This window comes from Salminus brasiliensis, chromosome 4, assembly GCF_030463535.1.
Source record: "Salminus brasiliensis chromosome 4, fSalBra1.hap2, whole genome shotgun sequence".
NCBI lineage: Eukaryota > Metazoa > Chordata > Actinopteri > Characiformes > Bryconidae > Salminus > Salminus brasiliensis.
In genome coordinates this window covers 23,801,084-23,819,174 of record NC_132881.1, presented here as the reverse complement: position 1 = coordinate 23,819,174, position 18,091 = coordinate 23,801,084, and the positions used below count along the sequence as shown (strand labels likewise).

The window sequence follows — 18,091 nt, the reverse complement described above, 5'->3', positions numbered from 1 at the left end:
GATTGCAACTGAATGACTTTTCATAGAGTGACCTCACCATTAGAGACAATGAAACATGAAATGTTCATACTTTCATTAAAGCTCTAAATAGGTTGTCTTCAGGTCATTTTGTCCAATACCATTTTTAAGTAAATTGTGGTATGAAAATTAATGTAGACAATAATAATCAGATTAATCCAAAATGACAATAATCATTACCTGGATACAAAATAGTTAGAACGAGCTCCACTTCATGTGCAGGGGTATCTTAATATAAGAGAGAAAATAGTTTTAACTTTAGTTTTAACCAAAACAACCTCCTGTTTTTCACCTCAGTGATCAGTGTAAATGATGCTATAATAATCATAATAATAATTAAAACTAATAAGTAAGAAAGCCTGTATTCTGTGATATTGTACAACCATAATACTGTGAAAATCTCATATCGTTGAAACCCTAGTGGTTACTGGTATCAGTATCAGCTACAGCAATGTGTAATTATCGATTACTGTTGTCAGCCCAACAGTTCTGTTACCTGTTGCAGTGGCATGCAAAAGTTTGGGCACTATCGATCAAAATGTCTGTTTCTGTGAATAGTGAAGTGAGCACAAGATGATACAGGCATCCCAAAGATCTGGGATTCTGGGTTTTTCTGAGTTTTACCAACAGTGTCAGACCTTAATGAGCTTTCACAAACCTTGTTGTTGTTGAGGCCTACATATCAGGATAAGGCTGTAAGAAGATGGATAAATAAATGTGCCATCTTGTACTTGCCTAACTATTCACACTAACAGAAATATTAAACAGAGGTGCCCAGACCTTTGCATGGCAATGTATTTTGTGTAGTACTTTTATCCAAATACAATCTTGCTGTTGCTCCCTAATGGGTCAGATGACAGGAAACGCTTCCATATGCTACTAGTTATCGCAGTTGCAGTTGAAGAAAACTTCAAACCCCAGAGCGCCATAACTGAATTGTCCTTTACTGCTCTATTGAAACACATGGAATATCTGGTGTGCCACCACCCATCCACTGTCAGAATGTATAGGCAGAGCATAAGAGCATATGAACAAAACACTGAGCGGAACCAATACGTTAAAAGAGGATCATAACCTCCTTCGGGTCGCACCGAATAGTGATATTACAACAGAAATATAAGAGTACAAAAGTTCAAAGGTCAGTGAAGATTAACAGAGTAAAGATGACAGAGATAAAGCAATGATTAGCATTAGAAGTCCCCCAGAAGATGTTCGAAAAAGCTCAGAGGGACTACTGACTGCATTAGACTTATAGAATAGGTAGCTCTTTCTGGCTGTTAAAGTTGTTCACTCTGAGCTGATAGGGCTAATAGTTTGTGATGTTGACGAAGGCGAGGCCAGTCGCAGGAGATGCGCAAGGCAGATTGTGTCCCGGTGACAGGGAAATTAATCTGACTGTATTGATTGAGGCCTCTCTGGGCTGTGCAGGAGCATCTCAGCCTCACTAGAGATCGACAGGGATCAGAAGAAACACAGTAGAGACTTTTTGCAGTGAGTTCCTAATGTTCAAAAATCTGAACCACATAACAGATGTCGTCTAGTTCGAATGGTTTGCTGATACTACCTGTGTAAGGGTTCTTTGTAGATGTACCACTCAGCAGTTCAGCATGTGTATATGTGTGTCTGTGTGTCGTCTTGTGTATTTTGTCTGTGTGTGTGTGTGTGTGTGTGTGTGTTGTGTCTATGTGACTGTGTCGGGCTTTGTGGAATATGTGCGCAGGTGGCTGCTGCGTGCTCACTAGTGCAGCAAGTCCAGCCCTGCAGGCCAGCGCAGGAAAAGTGATTGAATTCGGAGGGCGAGAAAGCTGACAAATCACTAAAAAACGCCTTTAAAACGCTGTAATAATGTCGTTCATAAATCACTGCTGACAGTTTAATCATCCTCAGGTCTGGGGCCTCGTCTGACCGGTCAGACAGCGCTCCCCAATCGGCCCAAAGAACACAACCTTAAGTACACTGTCCGTCCGGTCCTATTTACACCCCAAGCCCTCAGATTCTAAAAGCTCTTCAACATTAAGACTCCACTAGGATCACTTTTGTAGGTTCTTTTTGATTGAAATGAACTATTTATGTTTCCAGAACCTTTAGTAAGATTTTTCAAAGAACCATTTCTCAAACAGGTTCCTTGAGGCAATTTTAGAGGTCCACTGGAAAGACAATTCAAAGAATCCCTCACAGGCATGTTGACAGAACCCTAAATCTTAAGAAGGCCTTAAACCCTTTAGACCCTGTATGTAAAGCCATGCTTTGCCCCTTTTCTAACTACATTACTGTCCTATTTAACATACATTTTATAGGCCCTAAAATAGAACCTTGTGGAACTCCATATGACATGTAAAACCAAATAATTATCAAATAATTCACAGTATTTGTGCATTAGGATTAATAACTGAATGAGAAACCTCAGTCAGCTTTAAATCAGAATACCTGATGAACACCTTAAACACCCTACGGACAGCCAGCAGGCTGACAGTGCTATTACTACCTACTATTAGCAAAGAATAGCCCCACCAGTTTGCACAGACGTCCCTGTAGTTAGTCAGTAATACACCTGAGTGTGTAATAAGCCACGCCTGTATTCAAACAAGGTGTATTTCTCAGGATGTATTGTGGCTTCTTCTAGCCGTTAGCAGTATGGCATCTGACAGGGAAAGAGAGTGGTGGTGAAAAAGCAACAGCTAAGTGCGGGTGTAATAACTGGAGCCGCGGCATCCCGGAGAGTGAGGAGAATGAGGCTACATTCACAGGCGTCACGGCTGATGAAAGACTCAGTGTATCCTGTTCCCTGCATGCAGCAGGCTAATCCTCAGCACCGCCGCTGTGTTCGAGCTGCCGAGTGCCAGGAACCAGGGAGAATAGCAGCCTGTTGTATGCACCATGCAGATACAAACAAGCTTAAAGCCAGGGTGGAGTGGATTTGCTGTTTTAGATCATTGTCATTGGTTATTTATAGAACTACGGTTAATTCTCTGATACAGTTAGAAATATTATCTTTGTTATAGAGGGAGAGGCAGCATAGAGGGGTGTTATGAGGAAGGCTGGGATCATTAGGAGAGACTTGAAATGAAACCAGAGGCCTCAAATAAGTCCAGGCCAAGAGCGGAGTCCCAGGAGATCTGGGAGAAGTGTGAAGCGTGTGTATGTGAGGGAGTTTCATAAGCTCATATTTTTTCACTTCACTTGTCCACCTTATTGTGTCTCAACAACAGATACACTGTACGTCCAAGTGCTTGTGCACACCCTTTCTAATACAGCTACTGAAATGCACTTGCGTAACTGTTGACTGAATAGTGCCGCTTGAGGAATTACACAAGCTGTAGTGTTGTAATGCATCTGCAACAGTGATTTCAGAGCAGGTGTCCCAGTACTTTTGTCAATATAGTCTAGAAAGTTTGACCTCTTGAGCATAATGATTGGGTGAACAAGTTTATGAGCTAACAGAGCTAAGCAGTGTTGGATGCTAGGGAGGACTTGTCTTCTATACAGCCTCTTTCTGTCCTCAGAGGATCATGTGTATGAGCATAGAAAAAAATAAAATTATATATATATATATATATATATATATATAGTTATTGTATGTTCTATATTTCTAAACATCAGTTGAAGTTAACATCAGCAAGAGTTAGATATGTTAAAACCCTGCCTCCTCTGCTTGCACAGTCACCCCTCTGCTTGTCAAATAATATTACTTGTTAATAATAGTAATAATATAATCATATGTTGTTAATAAAATTGTTGGTAATAATATTATAAAATAATAATACCAATATAATAAATTTTAATATATAAATAAAGCATATGCTAAAGTAACTGATGCGATGCTAGTTAAAATAATACCTTCAGTTGATTCAATGTATTTGTGATAGGCTGTACAGTTAGAACTGGCCTTAACAAAAACCTATAGCTATGAGCTGTCATTACCTTGTCTGTTGTGGCTGGCTTTCTTTTAATTACTTATGAACGTCCATTACTCTGTGCGAAAACCTGAAATACACTGGATCTGACTGAAAGCGTTGGAAAGATAGTGGGGCATTATGGGAAATGTAGTGCATACAGTGGCATGTCCTTTAGATGACTTGAACATTTAACCTCAGGAATTTTAGTGGGGCACAACAACATTGTACTGGGGCACTTGAATGATTGGGTTTTTTTTAAGGGGAAAGAAACTGAGGAAGACAGAAGTTTTAGAATAGTGGATTAACAGAATATTCAGTGATGTAGCCATTGGTTATGGAAATAATCGCCACTTGCCGAGTCTCATTTCTGCTCCATCAGGTAATAGGATTTCATAAAAGCGGCCACAGTGAAACACCATACAGCACCGAGCTTCCTTTTTCTACTCTCACACTCCCTTTCACCACTCTATCACCACTGTAGCAGTGATATCCCTTATGTGTCGCCGTGGCTGCTCGCACCGTCGTGCTGTGCGGCCGACCTGATGTGCCTGTCATATTTCTTGTCACCTCTCAAAGGAAGTTCTCTTCTAGTGCCACTCTCTCTCTCTCTCCCTCTCTCTCTTTTTCACACACAGCCATGGCCTTGGGTGTCACGACGTAGGGATAAATCACCATTGATAACAACGCGGCCGTCATTTACGGCCATCAAAAGAGCTCTTTTAGGCCAGGATTTATTGAGATGAGCTGGAGATGCCATTTAATAGACGTTTAGCCAAAGCACCTGTCCAAGGCAGGCTGAGAGCGCAGGCCGTGCATCTGATCAGGAGAGGTTAGCTGGTGTGTTGCTGCTTCTTCAGTTGCCGTTGTTGTTTTTGATCATCCATTAGACCGTGGCCGTACTCCTTATTGCCTATTACTAACCTCTACCCGTTCCATTTACCAAGCTTAGGATGATGTATTTACCCTGTGCAATCACGGGTCTCTTTTTTGTGTGCGTCCTCATAAATAAAAGAGGACTTATGGAGGCTTTGGAATATGGATTGGAGAGGTCATGGAAGTGGCAGGCATTTAAGTGTGTGTATGTGTGTGTGCGTGTCAAGAGTGTGTCTATGGCAGCGAGCCATCCCCATTGTAATTACATCTCTCCCTCCTCCTTGGTTTGCCCCTGAGAATTGCACCAGAGAATTCATCCTCTAGTAATAGAATTACACAACGCGCAGCGGCGGCAGCGAGGGACCAGGATACTTAATGTCTTTTAAGAAATATTAACAGAGTTGGTGGTTTTAATTATCTTTCCCACCTTATTAGAATGCTCCCTCCCTTCCCTCACTCCCTCCCTCGCAGCTCTCCCTCTCTCTCTCTCTCTCTCTCTCTCTCTCTCTTACACACATTTTTCTCTCCTTCTGCTTCTTCACCCCCTACTCCGTTCCCTTTCTTCTGCTTAAGCTCAGGGATAATACTGGGTTGGTTCAAGAAATGGAGAGTTATTGCTTCCTTCATTAAGTGACAGAAGGGATCGTGTGTAATTACAGTGATTAGCCTTCCTCCGTGTTCCTTAGTTTTCTTGATCTCAGCAGCAGCAGCAGCAGCAGCCACAGCAGCAGTGTGGTACAGAGTAAGCTCTGGAGTTCAACCAGAGGGTGTGTAAAAACAGTGGTAGCTTCTGCAGCACCTTTGTATCCCTCGGCCATGAGAGCTCTCTCTTTCAGGCCTTGAGGCAAAGTGGAGCACTTTGCTTTAGGAGACGTCCTGCAGTACCTTCTTAACCCGGGTTTTTGAGCTCATGTGACCAAGTAGTGTTAAAAAGTCCATAGGTAAATCTATAGGTTGTAGAAAATTAAGAATGGATATGGGAGTTCTAAACCAATACCAACATCTGATATTTTTTAGGGATACTTATGATGATGTATAGGCTACTATTACACTGATACCAATGCACATGCATACATAAGATGTGGAAATTGGAACTAGATACAACATATTCATTAGATTTAAAATAGAAAATATAGTAAGTAAATAGATCCTCAATAATAAGTTGTCAGTATTCATCTTCTCGGCACCTTATTTATGAGTATGCCTGGACAATGTGACAGTCTTTAATAAGAGTATGATGAAGTAGCTTGTTTGAGTATGTTATGGATATTGTTAGCACTTCTAGAACATTGACCAGCTAACAATAAATATAATTCGTTGTCCAAACATATCCAGTCAGAAAAACAAAACATTATGATTTGTTATATATATATATATATATATATATATTTCTGCAAATCAAATAATGCAAATCGCCCATCCATACTCACACATACCAATTTGAATTATTACTCAAATTTAAACAATAACCTGCTGAATAATATTATCACTCCTCCCAGTGGGACTATAGTAGTAGACCATTTTTTGTTGCCCCTCATCCTAATTTTTACATTCTCTGTTCAGCTGTTGAAACTGAAGTGAATACAAATGCTGGTCAGCCTGTGAGAAGTGTGTTTTTATGAGTGATCTACAGTGGCAGGGTCATGAGAGCCTGTCCTGTAGATTCTCAGTCCCCTTGCTGCTGAGAGACAATGCCAGCTCTCTCTCTCTCTCTCTCTCTCTCTCTCTCTCTCTCTCTCTATCTGATTTTTTAATCAACTTTTAGGTAATTAAATATTATCAGTTTTGAGCTTGTTTTTCAGTGTAATCAGCTGTTAACAAAGAATGTAGGGCAGTGTATGCAACAGTCCGTTTGCCGTGACTCAGAGTGTGTTTGTGTCTTGTGTTCGTTGCAGAGATCAGCAGGGTACGGAAGGACATGTACAACGACACGTTAAACGGCAGCACGGAGAAGAGGACCTCAGAGCTGCCAGATGCTGTGGGTCCCATCGTTCAGCTCCAGGAGAAGCTCTACGTGCCAGTGAAAGAATACCCTGATGTGAGTATCTTCAGGCCTGAGCTCTGTGACTTTTATAACATCCTATGGAATTATGTTGTGCGCTCACATGGAGAGCATGGAGTGCGAACTGTTAGCCATAGGTTAGTTAAAAGTTCTATGAGTCTGAGATACTCAAACCATGGAATTCAAAAATAAGCTCTTTTCAATGGCTGCTTTTTTAAAAGAGCTATTGGTGTAAATCAGAAGCACACGTTCAAGCCATGAACCATCTGGTAAGCTTTATTTTGGTAGCAGGGAGTGTAATGTAGTAGGGCGTCCTCATATAATGCTTCCAGTTACAGTATCAATGGAGATTACAGTTTGTGTAAGTATGCTATTTGCATTTCGCTGGTTTGCTATTTTTGAGGAAATCCAATCTGCATGCAGAAAATAGAAGCCCAAGCCAGAGAGCCCAAAATTGTTTTGCTCATGCCACACAATGAAAGCCTGGTGCTCCTGGATGTCAATAAAAGATTACTTTCCAAATAAATATTCATACACAGGCTCTTTGCTAAATCTTCATAAATAAGTAAATGGAATTGTAAATAACTGTGTGCAGCTGCATACAGGATTGCCCTTATTTAATTACCAGTCAATGTAATCTAGTTTTCCCTGCATTAGGACATGGGCCCACGTCCAAAGTATTGATTTCATTAAGAGAATCTTAAGTGGTGAGGTTGCATACCATGTTTTTCTTCATTTTATGGGCCCATTTAATCTGTTATGGACTAAACAGATGGTTTGTCATAGGCACTTACTGTGAGCCTGAGCATTCGTAGGGTTTCAACCGTTTTGTTAATGTTTACAGCGTCTGCTCTGGAGGATTTCGCCTCTCTGTCTCCTTTTAAGGCCGATTATCATCACAAGGCAATAGATTCTATTAACGTAGCCCAGTGGACTGCACGCATGGCATCATTTTAGATTGATGTAGTCGAAATTTGATGTAGTCGTCTTTTTCAAAGTCTAAAATGGTAGCTTGTACCCTCTGCGCCTCTCTCTTGCTGCCTCGGTATCCGTCAGTAATAGGGGTGACTTTGAATTGTGCCTCCGCTCTCCGGTTTGTGTTGAGTCAGGCGCGCTCACCCGCGTCACCAGCTTCCCAGTGGTTAACAAATCTTTTAAGCAATCGCTGTCAGATCCGGCTCGCCTAAGCCTCGCGGGCCCAGGGGAGCGCGCCCAGCTCCGAGCTGATTGATCCCAATTAACTTGTTCTGTCCCTCCTTGATTCCTGCATGGGCAGCATTAATTGAGCCTCTTCAGCAGGGGCGCAAGCGCTGTTTGGAATCAGGATGCTCCGTTTTGCTGAAGTTTCCCAGTTTTGCCAGGCTGCTTATTTGCCCATATTCCCCACGAGAGGAAGCCTGGATATACCTGTCAGCGGGAGCAGGAGAGTATAATGGTGAAATCTGTCATCAGAATGGGCTGCGGACAAAGTCTTATATACTGCACCGCACTAGTTCAGTCTTTGTCACTCAGGCCTGATCATTCAAAAATCTGATCATTAAAAAATCATCAGTTAAAATGAATGGCCGTGAAAAGTGTTTTTACACTGCTCCAGCACGTCAATGCATCCCAACATATCCCATTCATTTTTAATGGGAAGTGCCAGTTCCGTCAGACATGGCCGCACAGTGCCTGATGGGTCCGGCACGATGAGTCCGGAGGATGCGCTGTGGCTAAAACTTTATGCAAAGACAAACCTTATGCAAATTAACTCATCTGACACGATGCATCTATCTAATCAGAAGATAACCGGTGTTTGCACAATAACTGTCCAGTGTATGAAACGTTCATTCAGCATTCAAAAATTCCAGCATGGAGGAACAGCACATTATGGCAGTTTCAGCGATACCTGCCGAACTACAGGGACTCGGATCAACGGCCCACATATTTATATTCAACAACAGTCCCTCCAAAATTCAAAATCCAAGTGGAAAAACATCTGGTGGGATGTGAATATAGTATGAAACAGCTGATGTTGCCCTCCACTGAAAACACACTATTTAACCCAAACATTTTTAAATCTATAAATTTGGTGTTGGATTATTAGAAAATCAGTGCAGTTATTAATTAAAAATGGACTAAACGCAAGATTCGATTTCAATTGGTTAATGCAAGGAACACCTTTGTTCATGCCCACATACGGCCAGCTGAAGAGGTGGAGTGCGTTTATGGCTGTTGCCGCACCGGAGCAGTGTAAATGCAGAGTAGTGGCCAAATGGCCTAATCAGCTAAGTCACAGATGCATACTATCTATTCGGTCTACAGCAGTTTAGACCCACCCATTTATTTCTGGATGCAGCACAGCACGAGGCGGCCAACCACAACTGAGATCATTTAAATATGTCTTAGACAAAAATGTCTTAAATGCTCAGGAACAAAAACAGCATTTTAAACTCTAACTCATGAAGAGAAACTGGAAAATCAGCACTTTAAGACATGAAACAAAAATGAATCAATAAATACATTATTAAATAAATAAATACAATGTGGGCAATGAAGCCTTTTAAAGGGTGGGTAATTAGTCTTTTCCCAGTACAGTATTTTGAAATCTTTGACAGGCCGAACAACATGCCTAAAAAAAAAGAAAAAAGGCTTAATGACCTGGATTGTTATTGATTAGTTATTGTTTAAAAAAAATCATCAAAATGAATCATAAATAGATTACTTCATGACTAATAAAGGTACAGAATAAAGGAAGGTATAGAATATATAAATATTTGAAGTATGTGCTCAACAATTGTCAACATGTGTGCAGTGTTTTTATCAAGAGTGTTTCTGATTATTTTTATTAAAACAAAACAATTATGTTAAAAGGGATCCTGTTATATTTTAAGCAAAGAAAAACATAAATACATTACATTAAATTTAAGAAAGATATTACTGCAAAAACCTTGCTATCTCCAAAATGGCTTAAAAATTACTTAATTACTTACTAATTTTACTTTAAGTTAATGTAAAAATATTTGTAATTTTGAAAAATGTCTATTGGTTCATTCAACATGACATTTTTGGCACAACATGAAAAACAACTGCCAGATTCACATTATGTCAAAAAATACTTGAAAAACAAAGTGGAGAAGAACAGTGCTCATTCATCTGTGCTTTTAATGTAGAGGTCTAATTTTTTAAAGACACTTGGTCAAGAAGTCACAGTGCTCGGCACCAACACCCACTTTTTTCTGAACTGATGTAATGGATGTAAAATATGTTCATTGAAAAACTGCCAGGCTGTTTTGCCCTTTGTGTTACACCATCCATCTTTTCTGTTCTTCAGCGAATTGCAAAAAAGTTCACGTCTAGTGGAGCTTCACTCGTTCTCTTGAGTGCTGTGAGAGTTTTCTGGCTGTACGAAAGGCCATTGGATGTGTGTGTGTGTGTGTGTGTGTGTGTGTGTGTAAAGGTTCTGGCTGTCCTTGCTGCGTTGAAGGACACCAAGGATCATTATTAGTGAGCTTGGGTTCATTAGGAGGAATGAGAGATGAAATGATAGGCCTCAAATAACCCCCAGCTGAGAACAGAGTTCCCAGGAGATCTAAGAGGTGAGTGTGTGTGCGTATGGACACACATTTCTAACCTCTGCTAAATATGATAAAGTCAAAGAGTGTGTGTCAGAGGTGTGTTTAGGTGTTTATGTACTCGTGACGGATTGAATGGCAACTTTATGAAAAGCCCCAGCGTAAGACAGGCTAGAGAGCTACTAATTGCTGGAGACCCCCTTTTGGAAAATGATTAACTAAGCTATTAACCACTAAAGCCATCACAGATTGTCTTCAAAGATCCTGGAATTATCCCACCATAATGGTGGGTGAAGAGCTGGTGTGTGCACACACTTGGGCATCCGCATGCGTAGCCTCTGTGTGTCCTTTTGCGTACGTGGGGGTTCAGAATCTCCAATTATCTCTGCATAGGTGGTCATTGGTATTTCCAAGTAGGGGGTAGAAGGGGATGCTAGCTTTGAAGGGGAAAAATACATTAAAGGGAGAGGGCTGAGGAAAGAGAGGGAGAGCGCGAAACAGAGAGCGAAGAAGAGCGAGAGAGGATGATAACCAGCTGTGGATGCGAAGTGGTGATGAATGTGAGGGTATGATGAGGTCAGGGAATCAGGGCAGAAGAACAGTGGCCTGGTCCGCCTGATAAAGGAGAGAGAACAAACTCATACACACCCCGGTGCCTCGTCTCCGAGACAGGCATGCAGCGGCACGGAAATTAATTTGCTCCTTCAGACTCGCGCAGCGGCGCTGCTCTCTTGGCAGCACGCACCCGTTCCAATTTGGTGAACAGTGTTATTAGGCTGGGGAAGACAACAGAGCTAGAAGAACATCACTGCTCTCTGTAATTGTTGCCATTCATTTGGATTGCTCATATCTATACTTACTGTTGCCTTGTGAAAGGGTGTGTGTGTGTGTGTTGTGCAGGAAGGCAGATTTGGTCCGACAGGTGGGAGGACCAACAGAATATAGGTAGGCAACAGCCTACACACAGCAATTTATACATAAAACCAGATGTACAAGAATTACTGTACTCCAGGGCTGAATATGGCAAAAGTAAGCACAATAACAAGCTGTGTTATTATCAGAAGAATAACAGCATGTGTTTTCTAATACGCTAAACTCTAGGCAATTGCTATAGTATCCCAAGTAGTTGCTATGGTGTTGCCAAGTGGTTATTTACCAGTATGTGTGTGCGTTGTGGTCCGAGTGTCACTACTTTTCCAATACTGATACCGATATTAAAGTGCAAAAGTACACAAGTACCACCCAGCCAACCCCACTGCCACCAGCCTAGCACCAACTTAGTAACTCCATAGCAACCACCTGGGATAACATAGCCACCACCCAACGACACTATAGCACCAATCTAGCCACCAACTGAAATACCAAAGCAACCACCGAGCAAAATTGTAGCACCCATAAAGGAACACCCTAGCAACCATTAGGAAACACCAGAGCAACTACCTGAAATACTATTTTATTCACCCAGCAACACTGTAGCACCTATCTATCAACCACTTAGCAACTCCAAACAACCACTTGGTATACCACAGCAACCAACTAGCGACACTGTAGCACTCTAGAACTGTAGGGTTCAGATCAGGGTAATATATTTACTCATATATAAAATGACAGTGAATGGAAGTTCTAACAAATGTGAGTGTATGTGTCTCTGTATGTGTGTGTGGGGGTATCTTCTTGGACATGAATTAGGGATGCAGTTATATGGGGATTACGAGTGTTATTTTTTTTTTTGTCTGTCGGTGCTGATGCATGTGCAAAGTGTAAAAACTGGAAGTACGTCTGTCGTGATCAGCATTACAGAGAAATGCAGTAGAAATGAATGAAATGCTGTTATAGCAGCACAGAGATCTGGCCAAACACTGACTTTCTGAAGTTCATCAGAGACCAGTAATACAGTACAGTTAAATACCAATCCAATATTAGCATCTGTCTGATGCTGGTCATTTTTTAAGCAGTCATTGCAGATTTAAATCTGATCTCTGAGCAGCCCTAACATACACATTTATAACAGTAGCGATATGGACTGAGTCCACCTAGATTAGTATTACAGGGCTGCTTTCCCAGACCCATATTAAGCCTTAAGCCAAGACTAATTGGAATGTTTAATGGTGAAACACCACTGACATTGCAGTTTAGTCCGAAGGAAAAAAAGGTTCTATGATAGTGGGGAGGGTTTTCTTTTTAAAAGGTTCTATTGAGAGACCATCTGCAGACGGTGTTCCACCAATCCAATATCCTTTAACCGGACAACCATTTACATATCGTCATGGTTCTTTGAGTTGCAATGGTTCTCTATACAAAATAATAAGCTCTGCTTTTATTGACTACTTTATGTCAGCACAGGGGCTTACAGGACATAGCCACATAGCATAGCATAGCATAGCTTTGTTTATAAGAACATAATTCTGAGTAATTCTGAGTTTTGTAGTCCTGAGTTTTACCAGATAGTGTTGCTGTCCTCTCAGTGTCCTCTTAAGTAATCTCTCAACACAGTGCGTGATTAGTAGGGATGTCCTGATCTGGTCCAGTGATTTGGGATTGGGGTCGATCCAGGCATTTTTTAATGTATCGGTTTTCTTACAAAAACTTTCTTACTAAAACGGTCATTTTAAAAAAGCTTCTACTAAACAAACACCAGTTAAGACTGCCTGGTTATAGAAACTGCTCACTAAAAATACAGTGATTTTACTGGTGTTTACTAGCGTTAGTTAACAGCACGCCTTACCTAAATTGTGGGGCTGCATTATTTGTAGAAACACAAAGACCAGATCGGTATTTAGGTACTAGGATCAGATCGGATTGGGGGGCCAGAAAACTTCAGCACATCCCAAGTGGTTAGCAAGCTGAAGAGCTTGTAGCTGGGTTCGTTTTTAGCCTAGGACCTGCTCACTTCTCTGAGTTTGGCTTTATGTCTGTTCTGATGTGTGTTTAACTCCAGTTTGGTAGTCAGCTGAGGTAGTCCAGAGTGGATATTGACACTGGAACAGGCAATGTCACAAGGTCCCAACCCATATTCCCATAGCTATCAGAGGCTGGTGGTGATATGCTGCTCTCCAGTTTTGATCTCTAATGTATTAATAATACATATTTCCCTGCTTCACAGCTTCAGGTGTCGAAATGCTGTCTCTAGAGCCCTGCGAACCAATCAAAGCCTCCTATACCTTTTAAAGCAGTTATCTCATCAATACCAATAGGACTTATACGATACCAGTATGGCTGGTGTACACAGTGCTTTGAGCAATACCGATATGATTCCCGTGTCATCGTGCAGCCCTAGTGTGAGTGTGTGTACGTGTGTGCATGGCTGTTGGGTGTGTTAGACAGTAGACTCTGTTCTGTAGTGGGAAAGCTCTATAAATACTCCTGTCATGGTCTGGGCAGGCACAGAGCTTTTAATTGTAGTCAGAGTGGTGCGGAGTGAGTTTGGAGACAGAAAGGAGAGAGAGAGAGAGACAGGGAGGGAGGTGGGGGGTGCGGGCGAACAGGAGAGAAGAGCTGTCATCTATCATTCCTCCCTCAGTGTCCTTTTCTGGGTCACGCTCGTTCGCGGCGGAGATGAGCAGCTATCACTGATTATTAATCATTATAAGCATGCGCGACAGGATTGATTCTGCCTCAGTCCTCTCTTTGGCCTTGGTCATCGTTCAGCAAGCTCAGAAAGACAGGACGCGAGACGCGGGGGAGCGGGCCGCATCACATGTGTGCAAGCGTGTGCAAGGGAGCCTGTGTGCTCGCGTCACTATAGGAGGTTGTGATACGCAGTGCTTTGAGCAGACAGGTGTGTTACGAGCAGGAGATTTTGATGCTCCTGCTGTAGGGGTTTGAGTCTCTGGCTTCTATCAAACGGTGCCATTTGCACATTGCAGTTTTCACTTTTCTCATCAAACACTTTTTTTTTTCACAATTCACAACATGAACTATATGTTCGTCCTCCAGTAACTACATATTTTCCCACCTCGGGCATAAAGAAATAACTAAATTAAGATTACCATTTTTATTCAGACATGGGAGCCTTATTCATAATAAAAATGTGACGGGGTGGGATGTGACTGGATGGTAAATTTCATCGTGTCAAATTCCCGACCTAGCACACATGCCAAGCACTTTCAAATATGTCATTTTCTTTGAATAAATACTGTAAAGAAATTCATGAAAGCATTTTTTTTTTTTTTTGCATGACAGGGTGGTTGGGTGGAGCTCGACAGACTCTGTCTAACATGAAAAAGCATCAAATAAACAATGTTAAAGAATGTCAGAATGTGTCCTGGATGCATCAAGGGCTCAAATGACGTCACTGCCCCTTTGATGTCATTTAAAGCAACCGGGCATTATTTATAGATAAAAGAAGTTAGTGTGACGGGGTGGTTAAACCACACTCACCACCCCTTATTAGACAAAAAATAAGATTTTTATTTAAAAATATATATAAATGTAATAATGTAAATTAGGACACATATTATCCTGAACATAATAAATTGATAAAAGTATGTATATATATTTAGTAATATTGTAGATCAATATTCGATGGTCATTGACGATATGTGCAAATTGCTATGTACTAATGAAAAAGTATTAAAAATAAGAAATGTAAGAAATAGTATTTATGAAATAGTATTGTCTCATGTATCATGTTGCTAGGAACACTTAATTAGTAATTGTTAAATCACTAAACGCTAATTGCACCTCTTTCGCAGAATGACTGGCTCTCTATTGAATGAATTATACAGATACTATGTAGAGCTTATAATGTTCTTATGTTTCATATTCAATGTTTATTACAAGCATAATCTGACAGATTGTGATGCTCAACCCTAGTATTAGGTAACTGGCCCCAACAACCACCATGCTATACCAGTATGGGTTCATGGACAATGGCTGAGCCACACTACAGGATAATTGTGCCTATTTTGAAGCCTGTTCATCCCTCCTGACAATGGCCAATTTCAGGCTGGTCTTAAATGACTGATCCTCTCAGATAGCCCTGTGGTGTGGGATGTGTATACCTCTCTGATGTGCTCACAGTCCAGTCACGGCTGCCTCAATTTCAGGCCGTAAATATTAAATATGTTCAATATTTACAAGCATTTCTGAACACTGCTCTTGGAGGCCCACTGCCCTGCACATGTCAGTGCCTATTACTGCTTTAACACACCCGCTGTAACTCAATAATAGGCTGGTAATCAGCTGGTTAGTTGGATCAGGTGTGTTGGGAGCAGGGAAAACCAGAGGACCAGGGTTGATTAATACTGCTGTAGTGGGGTGGGGTTGGGGGGTGTTTGTTAGTGGTGTAGAAATAATGCTGTAGTGGGTTTTTCATATTAAAAGCAGCGTTAAGAACTGAGCTAAATGAAGAGCCAAGCTGAAATGAAAGAGAGAGAGCTACCTTCCCGCAGACTAATCCACCCCACCTTATCCAACTAATTACTGTCTTCAGAAGACCTTGATTGGCTGAATGGGGTATATTAGATTTGGGCTGGAGGAAAAAAGAAAAAGGAAACCACTAATGTAAATGCATTATTGTCCTTCAGTGGATCACTGACATGATACTGACATGCATTTATTCCCTACATCCCTACAAAGAGCTGCTCTTTACATTGTATGTCAATTTCACAATGAATGGACCAATAGAAATGCTCCAAAATGTACCCTTTTTTGGGGGATCAATGTAATATATTTGTTTTATATCACTTTAAACTAATAATTGTATCATTTATTTACCTGTGAAAGACCTCAGAATGACAGACTATTAACTTTTATTGTGAAATGCAAAAAGAAAAGAACATAAGAGAGAGGTAATTGCTCCATTCAATCGCTAGATCACAGACTGTGTCAAAATAAAAGTTTCTAATAAAACTAACAAACAGACCATGTCAAAATAAAAGCCAGTAATACAAACAAACAGACATCGCAATAAGTCACTTATACAAAGAAACAAAAAGACGTGTAAAATATAAAAGTGTCTATTTGTCACAGTTCCTCGAGTTTGGAGACGGAGGCGGATCAGAAACCAACCAAGCACTAAGATAAATAAAACAATACAAGAATCACACAAACTGGCCAAGTCAACAAACCATAAAACCGCCATGACCACACACTGACATGAACACGCACATGACCAGACAAATGAAGGCTGAAACAAAAGGGTACTTATAGGAAGGATAACGAGGAACACTTGGCAGTAACAAGGGGGCGTGGTTACAAATAAAACACAGATGGGAACACTAATGAACAGGTAGGGCTAGGACAGTCAAGCCACAAACACAAAACAGAGGCAGACATGACAGAACAGGGGCAGGCATGACACTAATATAAAATGTATCAAATTAAACGTCACTAATGCAAATGAACAAACAGACCATGTCAAAATAAAAGTCTCTAATACAAACACACAGTGTCAAAATAAAGGTACCTAATACAGTAGCAGTAACACAACATATTATTAAACTAAAAGCTAAAATTACTGTCTTACATTTGTCTATCTTTTTTTTCTCTTTCCTTTTTTGCTGATCCAAAAAATTAAAACTGGTTAAAACTGGAAAAACTGATTAGTTTTGTTATATTTTATTGTTGCCACTTTGCACGTCCTTGATTTTAAATTATGACAGGAAAACTGTTATGTTTATCTTTTATATTAGGGGGACTAATAGCTGATAGCTGCATAACAATTCTTTGGTAAATGATTGATTCATAATCCAAACAATCAATTATTAGTTTCCATAAATGATAGATTGACTATCAAAATTTTGCTTGTTGATCCATCTACTGGATATTTGCTTTAGAGGACATATGGCAGTTTTTATGATATTTATCAAAGATACATGACAAAGGTGTAATGGTAAGAGAGTTAGGCAGACATCACGGTAACCACTTCCAGTCCCTGTTTTCGAGTATCAGCTAAAGCATTTCTAATGATGTCATTAAAAAACATTATGTCAGGTACGAGTCAAATATGTTTGTTTGAGGGCATGTGTATGCATTGTAAAGGCCAGCACGCTGTGATGTGAAACGTCCAGGGCAGTCCGAAGGTTGGAGGGGAGTTGGCCGGCTGCCCTGCCCCACCAGGTGTCATTGTTTTAATTGAACGGGGCTGAAGAGGATGGCCCCATAACTCACCACCCAAATGAGGGCCTAATGAAAGCCAAACTACTAGACATTAACTGGGGGATTGGCTGCAGTAGCTGGAGCAGCTGGTCTTGATTAATATGACTTAATTTTTGTGTGCATGGGTGTATGTGTGTGTGTGTTTGTGTAGAGTTGTGTGTGGTCTGAATCTGATTTTCAGTGCAGGTATGAAGCTTTCTGTGCAAGTGGCCATGACTGTTGTAATACTAGCGAATGCACTCGATAAGACCACAGCCAGGTCCTATACCGGAACACTTATATTGTAACACCCATCTCCCTCCCTTCATGTGATTAGGTGCGGCCTGGCGGCCTGTGGATGAGTCCTCTCATTATTTCTGATGATAATAAACAGTAACACACACGCAGGGGATTGGGCTGCGGCAGGAGCGGCTGCGTTCTGGATCACTGGATGGCTAATGAAGGTTAATTAGGGTTCATTAGGACATGATGGCTGCTCACAACAACACCTCAGCCCCACGCTCGGCAGCCAGACGGCCCTTCAGCTCGGCCTCCTCCTGCTCACGCTCCTGTAATGGCAGCTCTGACGGCCGCTTGGCCAAGCTGGACTCGTGTACACTGATCAATCTGGAACAATCACAGGCTGGTGTCAAACTCTGCTCATTGCA

The 18,091-nt window shown here is 41.1% G+C and overlaps 1 protein-coding gene across 4 annotated transcripts in view; it reads left to right on the top strand.

The window, feature by feature from the left end:
- LOC140554556 (KH domain-containing RNA-binding protein QKI) overlaps positions 1–18,091 on the top strand; it is a 119,441-nt gene that overhangs the window by 24,532 nt on the left and 76,818 nt on the right. For all 4 annotated transcript variants that reach the window (XM_072677682.1, XM_072677684.1, XM_072677683.1 and 1 more), the window contains exon 2: positions 6,683–6,825. In XM_072677682.1, coding sequence (XP_072533783.1) covers positions 6,683–6,825 — 143 coding nt within the window. The remainder of the gene's footprint in view (positions 1–6,682; positions 6,826–18,091) is intronic.